The sequence below is a fragment of the Sesamum indicum genome, linkage group LG4 (genome assembly GCF_026168435.1).
Source record: "Sesamum indicum cultivar Baizhima isolate 11 linkage group LG4, ASM2616843v1, whole genome shotgun sequence".
NCBI lineage: Eukaryota > Viridiplantae > Streptophyta > Magnoliopsida > Lamiales > Pedaliaceae > Sesamum > Sesamum indicum.
In genome coordinates, this window is record NC_142660.1 from 16,787,189 (window position 1) to 16,800,086 (window position 12,898).

General features: G+C 35.1%; 1 protein-coding gene across 1 annotated transcript; it reads left to right on the forward strand.

Annotated features, from left to right (window-relative positions):
• The first annotated feature begins 1,693 nt into the window (after positions 1-1,693).
• Positions 1,694-12,402, forward strand: SWC2 (DNA binding protein SWC2). The gene is made up of 11 exons (XM_011078922.3): positions 1,694-2,094; positions 2,175-2,244; positions 2,797-2,868; positions 2,948-2,991; positions 3,078-3,339; positions 5,934-6,009; positions 6,116-6,235; positions 6,383-6,451; positions 8,305-8,347; positions 9,157-9,222; positions 11,891-12,402. The coding sequence occupies exons 1-11, from the start codon at positions 2,021-2,023 to the stop codon at positions 12,072-12,074; spliced, it is 1,080 nt and encodes a 359-aa protein (XP_011077224.1). The 5' UTR covers positions 1,694-2,020; the 3' UTR covers positions 12,075-12,402.
• Positions 12,403-12,898: the final 496 nt, after the last annotated feature.

A 12,898-nucleotide genomic window follows, 5' to 3' on the forward strand; every position in this document is an offset into this window, starting at 1 on the left:
TGCTGGTCATGGATCGATCCATGTGAATTTTACTGAATTGCCTCTATCCTTGTCTCAAGTTATCTAAAATTGTGGCTCAGACTCCATATGAGATATGGAATGGCAAGCCTTCTTTGTATAAACACCTTAGGGTATGGACAACAAAAGCTAGTGGGAGATAAGTTGGATTCAAAATCCAGCATATAGATTGTTTGGTATACAAACAAAACTGTAGAATACCTCTTTTATGATCCTTCGGAGCAAAATGTGTTTGATTTGAGAAATGACGTATTGTCAAAAAAAAGGTTTTTCCTCAAATACGCAACCGAATGAGTTTTTGCTTTGAGAGTCAAGCGAAGCAGCGCTTCAAGCATAAATGGCTTCATCATCAACCCCTAAAGTTCCTGCTAACGACACACAAATCCTAGAAGGTCATCTAGAGTATCTCTTCCCCTTGAGAGATATGGTATGCTAGGATTGACCAATCAGTTGGATAATGATTTAAGAATGTTTGAAGATGCAATGTTCGACATCAATTCAAGAAAATAGCTTGAGGCCATGAGATTCAAAATGGACTCCATGTATTATAACAAGGTATGGACCTTGATAGGTCCACTTAAAGGTGTTAGGCCCATGGGGTGCAAATGGGTCAACAAAATGAAACTTGGGGCAAATGAAGGAGGTAACGACCATCAAGGCATGACTAGTGGCAAAGGGTTATACTCAAAGACGTAGAATAGATTTTAAGAAAAAATCTATTCGCCAGTAGCCACGACTAAATCCATTAAGATCTTACATCCCATAATAACGTATTATGATTATAAACATAAAATTATTATTAAAAAATAAATTTACTAAAATTAATCCCTGCAAACTTATCACCACCAAACCGTTGCTCGCCCCCATCTCCTTTAGCCGCAGTTGCAAAACTTGGAGCATGGTGGTGGGGGAGGGGGTTGGTGGCAAGGGTGGGTGGTAGAGGAATTTTAGTAAATTTTATTTTTGTTTAATAATAATAGTTTTATTTTGTATAACTTATAATTTTTGAATTTTTAAAGATTTTGCATTTTGAAGCTTAAAAATATTAGAAGAAAGTATGAACTTTTATTTTAAATACTTTATAATGATAATTTAATTTTGAGTACTATTTATAATAAATAACATAATTTATTTAATATATTTAAATTAAATAGTAATATATAGTTGTTATAATAGATTAATATTTACATTCATATAGATATCTAAACTTAAAAAACGAACTTTAGTACATTAATTTTTATGTGATGTTAATTTAATTTTTTAATTTAAATTATAAAGCAATAAAAAATTTAACATACTTTTCTAATATTTTATCTTTAAATAAGTATATTAAAAAACAATTATTTATTTTTTGAAAAAATATAAAAAGAAAAATTTTATAAAAAACAATTTCAAATTAAAAGAAACAAAGAAGGATAATTTTATAAAATTAAAAAAGATATATTGTAGTCGAATTACGTTCAACTTTTTGTTTCTTTAAACACGAAAGATTTTTAACCTATTTTTTAAAATAGAAGGTTTTTAGTCTTTTTTGCAAAAATAAAATTTAAATAGTCAGGTGAACAGTAAGCAAGACGTATGTATAATGTTTGGATTCATTTTTAAAAAAATATTTAATTATATTTTGTGAAAATAGAAAAAAAAATAAATAAATAAGCGTGTACAGGACATGTTTGCAATTAAGGTCAAAAGTTGAGGATTTGGTAATAGAAGAGTCGACCACCCAAAAGTGAAAACGACGGCCCTGTACAGTGGCGCTAAAATTTTTCCCAAAACTCGTAAACCAAGAGAAAGCCGTACCAATTTCCCTTGCTTTGGAATTGTTTTTATCAGTCGCTGCTACCTCAATTCAATCAAGCGCTACGTTTCTCGTAGCTGTTCTATGATGTGATGATCTTAATTTGCCGCAAGTGTTCGACGAAATGCTATAACCAGATTATAGCTGACAGCTTCTGATTTGGAGGTTTTCTGGGTTTCTGTTAGTCTGGGAGAGCCATATTTTATGGGGACCAGCAAAGAAGAGGCACAGCAACATGGGTTTCTTGATCGTGCCTCTCGAGCTACCAGGGGCAAACGGTATGAGGAAAGTATTTTGTATAGTACGAACTTTAAGTATATGCATTTTGCACCAAAATGAAACTAACATTATGTGCTAGGATGACAAAGTTGCTTGATGAGGAGATTGAAGAAGACGAAGTCTTTTGGAATCAAGATGCTCTCAAAGAGGTAGTGTTTTTGGCCAACAAGATGTGTCTCTTATGTGGGTTAACATGATACCAAACTATTAGCTTGTTGTACTTTTCATTTTATTATGGATTTGGCTTAAGTACTTGGGACCATTTGAAAAATTGGAAAAACAAAAGAATGACAGTTTTATGACTTGTACTGCCTATGATGCTTACAGGGGTGATAATAACGAAAATGATGTGATATATCTGAAAATTATCCGTCTAGTAGAATTTCAAGGATGGTTAAATTGAGTAATTGAAAATTTGAAAATGATCAAATTCCTGTTTCTCTGAGGAGAAAAATCCATAGACATGTAAGAATATGTCGGTTTGTTCTGAAATTCAATGGTTGAATGAGATGTAAGTATAAATGACATTGTTAGTCATTTGTGAATATGCTGAAATGTACTTAATTATATCTAAATAGATATTCATACTGGCAATTATGTCTTTGACGAGCTCATCTTTTCTTTCTGCATGTGATACAAGATTGGTCACTGACTTTTATAGATGTTCATACTAATAGCTGCATACTAACTTATATTTCCAGGAGGAGAATGATGAGGAATATGAGGAAGAAGGAGAGGTTGCTGATGTCTTTGATAGTGACTTTGATGAAGATGTAAGTTTATGCTTTCTTGAGGTCTGCATTCTCTTCTTCACCTTTTCTCTTACTTGTACTTACTTCATTATTCTGCCAGGAGCCTGAGGCAGATGAAGAAGTGGAAAATGAACCTGATGAGAGGTCTGAAATTTTTCTTCATTTAGAGGAAATAACATGGTTGCCGGGCTTTCTTATGCAATTTACTTTTTTTGTTTTCTTTGGGACAGGAGAACAATTAAGAAACTAATATATCCTGGAAAGGCACCCACAAAAAAGAAAAAGAAGACAAAAAAAGAGAAGGTGCTTTCTAAGTCAGAAAGTGCATCTAAGGATGAGAAAACTCCGGACCATTCGACTCCTTCAGAACAAAATGATGTTCCTGATGATGCTGAGGTAGAGAAGATAGTTAGAAAGTCAACTAGAACTTCTGTGATTGTTAGACAAGCTGAGAGAGACGCAATACGTGCAGCACTGCAAGCTACAATGAAGGTATGGTGAAATGATGATTGATGATTTGTTTTACTAGAAAGAGAAACATCTGTTGGCATACATATCAAAACTTGCCTGTGAGAGGCATCAGATTCAGTATGATATATTTCGTTTTTTGGAAAAAGACGGATGACATATGTACTTGCATAGGAGTGTCTAAAGGCCTCTGGAATTCAGTAAAATTCAATGTAAAGTAAACTTAGAAAGAGAGATTTAGGAAACAAGTGATATTTAAAATCCTGAAAACTTACATGGAAAACTGAAGTCATCATAAAGATTAACTTGGGAACTACATTAGCTCGTCTTCAGAAGTTATTCAAGGACAAATATTAAGAAATGTTAAAGGGAACCTCCTATTATGAGTCAAGAAAAGAGAGGATCCTGACAACATTTGATAGTATTAAGGGGCTGAATATTCAAATCCTAGAAATATTGTTGAAAGAAGTCTTGACAAGCTTGAGCTTCTTTTCTTTTTATTCCTGTTCCTAGTTGAGAAGAGGGAGAGACATTAATCACAGTTTTTTTTACACTGGGTGGGAAGGGCCTTTCAGAAAGGCAAGTTTCACTTGTCAGGGTAATTCCTTCTATATTTTCGAAGTGAAAATATAACTCTTCGGCTCAAATCTGCATTTGTGGCATTTGGCATCAACCAGTAAAAGCCAAAATGTTCAAGTATACTTAATCACCACCCACTGCTTCCCCCCTTCCCAAGGAGATTTGTTTTTCAGGGAAATTTCAGAGCCTTCTCCACCTTGTGGAACGCCCAGGGCATGCACTCAAGAATGCAGTCAAGAATGCCATTTAAAATACGGAGAAAAATACACTAACACTAGCACATGCTGCCACCCTTATAGGTAGATAAATACACTAACACATCCTCCCACCATAATACAAGCAAAGAATAACACATGAAGTCTAGTCGAGCAAGATTCTGGGAAGAAAGCTGGGGGTGAACAACAACTGAAGGGCAGAGAGATCAGAGAGATAAGTGGTAGCACAATATGTGAGGGAGGGAAGAGCAACTGAAGGCTGTGTCAACTCTCCATTACCGTCTGAAACCCACCTTTTGATGTCTACAAAGTGCCACATATCTTCCTCTGTCAGTACACCACTTTTTCAGACCTAGTTTGCAAATTTCATCCAAGTTTAATGAGCAAAATTTAGTAGTTGATAACATATTTCCTCAGAACTTCATGCACAAGGAAGTAATGTGGGTGCTTAAACATATACTCTTCGACTACGAAGAGAAAGATAAATGTGATTAGAAGAACACTTATGCGATTTTTTTTTCCATTTATAATACTTCATTTTTGCCAACAGAAGTACACAGATCCATTTCAAAGATTGGCAAAAAGTGACATTTTTGTCTTTCAGAAAAATAAACTGTCAATTAATTTTCTAGATAGGAATTTGCACAAGCATGGGGGTTTGATCAGCTTGTCTGACAATTCTGGCTTGTTAGACTAATGGAAGAATTAATTCTTCCATTAGCATGCTGTTAAACAAATTATCATTCTAGTACGAGTTAATCCTTTGTATAGCAGAAAAATGTTAATCCAATTTGTAATTTAAATACCATGTGCAACTGTGATTTTTTAAGATGCATTTCGTGGGACTTTGTTTTTCTGGCTTGTTCATCTAATCATGACGTTTTGACGACATCCTAATTCATGTCGAAAGTTTATTCTAGATACCCAATTTGCCTAACTAAGAAACTTATGTTCATTTCCTGATTTTAGAATTTTCAGGGCATAGAGTAATTTCAATATTAAAAAGCAAACCTGAAACACTGTTTTGATGCTTTGCAGGGATTCTATTCGATTAAGTAATGTAGAGAACTTTGAGAAACTAGTGATGAGTGCACTAGAAATCTTTGGCTTAGTAGTTGGACAGAACTATCCTCCCATAGTTTAAATTTGAATCTGGGTCAGTGTATTCTTGTTTCATTTGGAAGGGAATGTAATCATGGAAATAGTCCAAAAGGTTGCCCATGAACTTTGGTGTAGCATTAACCATCCTCTTTCACAAGATGCAGAAGCGTGTTGATATCTCATACAACATCCAGAAGTCCCATAATTGTTGCTGTGGCCGAAGCTTTTAGCAGTTATTCTGATGACTTGTAACCATTACTAAAGTTGCATTGTCGTACAACTGATGCATATTTTAAGAGAAGGCTTAAACACAGTAGAAACTGTTTACTGTTTTCTGAGGCTTTACATAACCAAAAGATTTAACTTATATGTGGCGTCCTCATGCAGATCAGCATGGTTTATCTCTGTTCTTTTCATGAGATTCTCTTAGCTGTCATTGCTTGACATGGTCTATTTAGGGCGTTGTCAGACAAAAGCTGTTATTAATTTTTCAGATCTCATGGAAAAAGTTATGCAGTTATTTAGGAGTATTTTTACCGTTAAGTAACTCTTATCTATTTTATGATTAATAATTCTTGATCTGTAAAAATGTGTAGGAAGGTCTAAGGGGTTGGAACCCATTTTCAAATGACTTTTTGTTTCATTATACTTTAAGCTCTTTAAAGTTTTGAATAACCAGTCAATTAGTATTTTTCATTGCTCATTATATTCTTCAATTGCCAGCCAATAAAAAGGAAAAAGGAAGGTGAGGAGAAGAGGATGACCCAAGAAGAGATGCTTTTGGAAGCAGCTCAAACAGGTGCTTCCCATGAAATTCCTGTTGTAAGATAACTTTTTATCTTCTTATAATTTGTGTTGTGTAGCGATACCCAATTTCATGGCATGGCATGAAAAACATGTTGCAGAGATTATGAATTTGAGAAACTTGGAAAGGGTGTTAGCTAGAGAGGAAGAAGTAAAGAAAAGAGCCATTGTGCACAAAGCAGTTTACAGTGGTCCTCAGATAAGATACCTTTCTAAAAACGGCAAGCTCATCTATTCCCTTTCTTGAATTTTGACTTTTCTCATACAACATTTGCTCTGTTAGTAGTTTTAAGAATATTATTGGTTTCGATTCTAATTATTTATTATCTCAGTTTCCACTGGAACGTAAATCAACGTATTTGGTACAGGTTATTCATATCTAGATTTCATGAATGGATCGTCATTTGAGTCGGAAGTCTCAACCACAGCCAAACCTTGTGCGTAATCAACCATATTCGTTTTCTGCTTTCTCTTTACTCTCTTTTTATTGTTTTGTAATTTGGAAAAACCATATTCACTACATTCTAGAAGGCTGCTCTTAGATCCTGACTTCGTTCAGCCATAGCTTTAGCCTTTAGACATGCTACTTACAGTTGATAGATTCATATTAATGGCCAGTGGTCTATAGACACTAAAATCACCTTACAAGTACAGCAAGGGATAAGTGTATCCATAAACCTCGGCAGCAGTCTGTTGTACATTGCTACCATATACTGATATTTCAAAAATTAGCAACCAACTCATTTTCTGCTGCAGTATTGAGCAATAAATGAGGTTTCTTCTTCAATGCATCTAATCATTGGAATTTCTATCAAAGTGGAAAGCCATTGCTCCGCTGATAACATAACCTACCATAGTTCTCTTTTGCCATAATTGATGATGATTATAACAATAATAACGTTGTTTGTTTCATTATAATAATCTTTGAATCAATTGCCGCAATGAATGCTCAGCTCCTGCATGATGGCAACATTTGCTGTTTGTGATGGTTAGAAGCATACAGCAGTTTTATATTAAGAGAAAATGAAAAATGAGCGAATGACATACTTCCAGAAATCTAATTGAACAGCCAAGGCAAGGATAAAGAAAACATATTCAAGTATGAGAAAATAGCGATAATCCCAAAAAAATGTATAAAATCTCACTTTGGTGATATGATAAAGATGCACAAGCTATTTAGGTAACAAAAGAACACAAAGATGAGGGCTTTTTCTTGGTTCTTTTCTGTTTAGCAAAATACTCAAAGACTTTCTTTCATTTGCTGATATTTAAGGCAAGTCATCAATCAAGTGTCAGAAAGTGATTTAAGGCTTCATATGCCTCAGACATTAAGACTGCACGCCTTGAGGGAACCCATGATGGCAAGTTTTGGAACTGCCTTCTCAAACAATTTACCAGTGTACTACTGTATGAGGAGAATCCTGTTTCGTTTTTGCTTTATTGCAACATTTTCTGAGAAAACCACAAAGTTGAATATTAGTTTGATAATTATGGTTTGAGTCCAAAATGCTTTAGTAACCATGGTGTATTAAAGAAAAGTAATATCCCTGTTTGAATGTTAATTTATAAGTACAGCATATTCATGGTCAATCATGATCTTACAGAATAACTGACTGCTTAGTCCATTTGATCAATCATTTCAGAGTATCAGAGAGAGTCAAAGTTGGACATCCATGTTTCTGCCTTCCAGGCAGTCCCTACCCTCACTCGAAACTCAAAACACCTACTCATCTACAGAGAGAATAGTTTTGGATTTGAGAATAGATGGGTAATGAGAGTTTTCTGTAGTCAGATTGCTTTCTCAGCATGAGAATGGAAGTCATTCATGAACTTCTCTAGTTTTCTCACATGGTGAATATTTATCATGGAAAGAGAGGATGCTGTAGTACAGAAAAAAATGCATAGCATCTTGGTTCCTGTAGAAACCAAATTGGAGCTACCATGATTGAAGGTCGTGAGCTCTCTCTATCTTTCATTTTTTTCTTTATTCAGCATTAGCAAATGAATAGCAACTCTTTTAGATTTCAAATAGGGCATTGAACTTCATGAGCATCTTAAGTAGTAGTTATGCTGACTTGGGTTCTGAGAGTCCAGTTTGTGTTACTCATTGTAAAGCTCCAATTAGCTAATGATATATGCACCTCAAACTCTACAAGGCATCGGATGTGATGACTGGGGCATTTGTCATGATTATAATTGTAGCTAAAGTAGAGTTGCAAATTTTCCACATTGATAAGTTACGCATGCTGCTTGCAATTGACTGATGTTTTACATGTCTACATCTTTCCAGATCCGAAGAAACAAGTGTGTGCTATTACTGGACTCCCAGCAATGTTAGTCTTGCAACTATCATCTTGTATTTTTTGAAGTTGCATTTTATTTTGTGTAAATGATGAGACTTGTAAAGCATTTTTTGCTTTTTGTACTGCTTTTAATATGTAGGCTGTAAACAAGCTTCACCATCTAAACTGCAAGACACTATACCGTATCTATAATTTAGGAAATGGCAAATATCAGTTTTTTGGCCTAGCTGAGAAGCACAACCGTTTTACATATCATTATTTGTTTGCTTATGTTCATAAATATAATGTTTAAGAAATTATGCTGAAGTGCAACTTAATATGCTAGTGTTACTCTATCCAGTTCGTTAGTCATATGGACAAACATGAATGAGCTTTTGCATGAACCCACTTGGGCTGGTTCTTGTGACTGTTCGATTACCACCCAGGAATCGTTACCCACTATGGATAGAAGTGTATATCTGATTTCCTTTTCACTTCATTTGGATCTGGGATGAAAGGATAAACAGGAAAAGAAAATCAAAGAAAAACAATTTCATGATGATTTTCTTTTAATAAAGTAATACTGATTCTAATATGTTTTCATGTTTAGGTGAAAATTATGAAAAAGAACCGAATTTGTTTACATTAAAAGATCACTGTTTTAAACATAGATGTACAAGCATATTATATTATGTTTTTAAACCAAGCAAAAGAAAATATTTTCCTCAACTACATTATCCAGATGGAGCATTAATTTGCTAGACCTAATTTTACCCTCTACATGCTTGTAGCTAGATATCACACCCGTATATTGCATGGAAATAGTCTGAGTGATGTGTTTACTCTGTGGTATAATGCAGTTACCGTGATCCAAAGACTGGTTTACCTTATGCAACGAAAGAGGCATTCAAGATCATCCGTGAACAGTATGGGTTCTTTCTCTATTATGAGTCTCTCTTTCCAGTAAACGGTTATCTATTTGTCTACCATTATTACTCTCTTGAGAAACTTTGCAATGATTTCGCTTTGCTGACTGATTATTTACGGTGCCGAAGTCCTATAATGTGCTGGCCCTTGAGTGTTTGCAGTTAATGTTCGAGTGATGTGAAAATCAAGGAATAAAAAAGTTGAACATGAGTAAGAACATTGTGTGAAGATGATAAGAAAACGAAATGTGAAGCAGATACGTCATTGTGTCTGATGGTGAAGGACAAATATGCTATATTACATGCTTGTTTAAAATGTCAGATTCATGGATAGTCTCATACCTAAGGTAAGGTGTGGATATTTTTTTAATATGATTTAAATTCATTTCAGTTAAGTAAAACCCTTTTGGAATTCATTGAGAAAAATGAACGGAAGACGGTGAAAAAAGCATGGACAAAAGTATAGAATTCTTTCCCATTTTGCTTTTATCTACGTGTTGTGTACTGGAGGACTACTTCCTGGCAAGGGATGTGTATTGCTGCTCTGTGAATTAGAGTGCGGTAGCTCTGGTAGAAGTAGCTCTAAGAATTCTAACCTAATAACAATAAATCTATCATTAGGTATCAATAAAATGACGGAAAGAAACTGGCACTTGTGCTGTTGAACAGAACTAGTAAGAAGTGCTAGGCAGTAGGGACAGAGTATGTCAGAAGGGATGAAGGTTTTCTTGGGGGGAAATTAAAGTCTTGAAGAAGATAAAAGAGCACAGAGAGAGAAAGGAGCACCAGGAAGAGTGAAAGAGAGATAGATGTTCAGGGGAGGATGATTGACATGGAAATAAAAGATTTTAGGGTTTTGAAACTTTTCTCTATTTTAATGTTTTCTCGCACAAAATCAAGAGAATGGGATAAGAGCCACAGAACAGATTAGTGAAACTTGTTGACCTTCCCAACTATATAGCTATGACATGCGTTTGGGTTTTATTGGTGCAGAAATATTATATTTCACTTTATTTATGCTAGTTGCTTTAAGGCAGCCATGGCTGTTGCAGTTTTCAATTTTTACATGCTCACTTCTACATCCAATTATGCTGATATAGTTGTATGTGTTTTTGTGTTGATCTGTTCTACTATTCCTTCACTCAACTATTTAGTAAGATCACGATTGGAAACATGTCACCGTGGTATCATTTTTAGCTTTACCTCTTGTAACATCCTGATCTACAGCCATGGTAGTCCACTTTGAACCAATTAAACTGCCAACAAAATCAAAGAAAGAGTTGAAACAAACAGGGGGAGTTGAAGTAAAGCGAGTGATTAAAGCGCTCTTGAAGCCAAATATGAATTCATGAAGCTCTGGACTTGCTGTCATTTGTTCATGTTAAGGATTTTGGTGTTTGGATGCTGTTGTTAAGTGTTGAATCAAGAAACATGGTTGCAGTATCTAGTTTGTGGTTGATGGACTTGTTTATCTGTGGTCATGTTTTTACTTTGTGACAGAGAGAAAGAGAAGTAGAACTGCAAGTTGATTATGGTTTTGGTGTCCAGGTGGTCTGCCAGTTGGAATAATGTAGTTATGTTTCACCGCCGAGAAAAAAGGGGCTTTTCTGTTACCAATACTTATAGTCTTATGCTTGTTCTTGACATCTAGAAGCCTGACACTTGGGTGATGATTTCATCTGTTTATTACTTTTTGCCGCACTCCTCCACCCCGAAAATCACAAAGAAGGTTCTTTCCTTCTTTGCTTCTTGCCTCTCTTTTCCTTTAGTGGCTGAGCAGAAACACGGAGAAGGGTCTTTACTCCTTTGCTCCTTGCATCTCTCCTCCTTTAAGGGCCTGTAATTAGTGACAATTCCATAATCTTTTTCCCCTTAAGTTGCATTTGGATCAAAGTATTCAAATTCTTAATAACAAATCCTTTCAACTTGTTTGGATAATTCTAAATTTATAGGATTTCAAATCCTTCTATTTTAATTTTGAACTATGTTTTGATGAATATGGATGGATTTCAAATTCTTATCAAATGGAGTCATTTGAAATCTTGTTCTAACTCGTTCTTCAAATTCAAATCCGCCAATCCAAATACGCTATTTACTGAAGTTATTTTCTCTCCTTGCTGTTCATCATTGTCGAAGCTAGAGTCAGTTGAAAGAGTAGGAAATTCATCTTGATGCATAGAAAATTCTTGTCTTCTAAAAGTCCCGCAACGAGACTTGCCAAGTGATGTGGCTGATGCTGGTGACCTCTGCTGAATTTGCTAGACCGATTAAATTCAAACAACCTCATCTCTGTCCGTCAGATTCATAAAGTTTATCCTGAGAATGACTGCACTTTTTGCACAAGTGCCTCAATTTACTGTCCATCTTGTCACAGGATGCACTAATAAATGTTAGAGTAAATCAATGGGCTCCTCTGAGATTTGCAAATTACAAGTACCCTATTGGAATTAATGGTCGTATAACAAATACCTCCACAATGGGCTGTTACGAGGGTATTGTTAGACAATCGTTAATTTCAGGTAGATATTTGTTATTTTTTAAACAATAATGAGTATTTGTAATTATGTCAAATCTCAAGGAACTCATTGTAATTTACAGTAAATAACGCTGACATTGTTTTATCCTTTGAGGTGAATGTTTACATCCTATAACTTAAATGATTTTGTAGGTATGCTGAAGCGAGTAGCTGCACTAAGAAGGATGGCTGCATGGGCCTCTTATCTGATTTTGAACAAGGATTCTCTCAGAAGAGGAAACGGTCAGTGATTCCACACGACACAGCAACATCATACTCTCGGAACTTTGCTCGTTTTCGAAGAATTCCTGCTCTAGAAATCCAAGACTCGGACTAACTGCCTTGCTCGTTTCTGAAAAACTCATGCTGGCGGATACAAGAATCATCGCAACTGTCTTTTGAGAGATTCTTTTCAGGTAGATTATAACTGTTTTGAGTTGGAAGTGGGAGAAGGCTTTAGGCATTTATGTAGAGCTAAGTTTCAAATAACTCACGTATGGGTAGTATGTAATTAGCTAATTTGCAAGTGGATGCAGTATGTAATTAGGATAGTTTCTTTAGTTACAGAGGAAATACTCCATGCGTGAGAACAGACGTTACATACTTCAATTTGAAGATACATTCAGATTAGCATAAATTGCTGATTGAAAATGAGTTTCCCAGAATGAACAGTGCCGACTCTCTTTCTCTCTCACACACGCACATCCCCCACGAGTTCGCTTGGAGGCTTCTGTTATGCTCATTGCTCGTACTCCGATCACTGAAGTTCAACAATTTAGGTGATCGATTTGTATGTTGGTGATGACAGACGTGTTCAATTATCTCTAGAGGCTACTTGATTTTCACCAGAGGTCACATAAAAACGATATCCATAACAACCAGTCGGACTCACTTGTCTTACACGTGATTCGTATTATTTCAAGACAATTATTATATCATGATAATAACATAATTGATATTTAAAAATATTTTTAACTAAATATTTGATTGGTACTTTTTAAATAAAAAATATTATTTTACAAAGTGAATATACAATTGAAAGGCGCTCGAGTTCAGAGTTCAAGAATGAGATGTTTGGGCTTTTTCCAAGCTTTATGGATTGAAATCTTAAAATGAGATGTTTGGGTTTTTTCCAAACTTTATGGATTGAAATATTAGAAT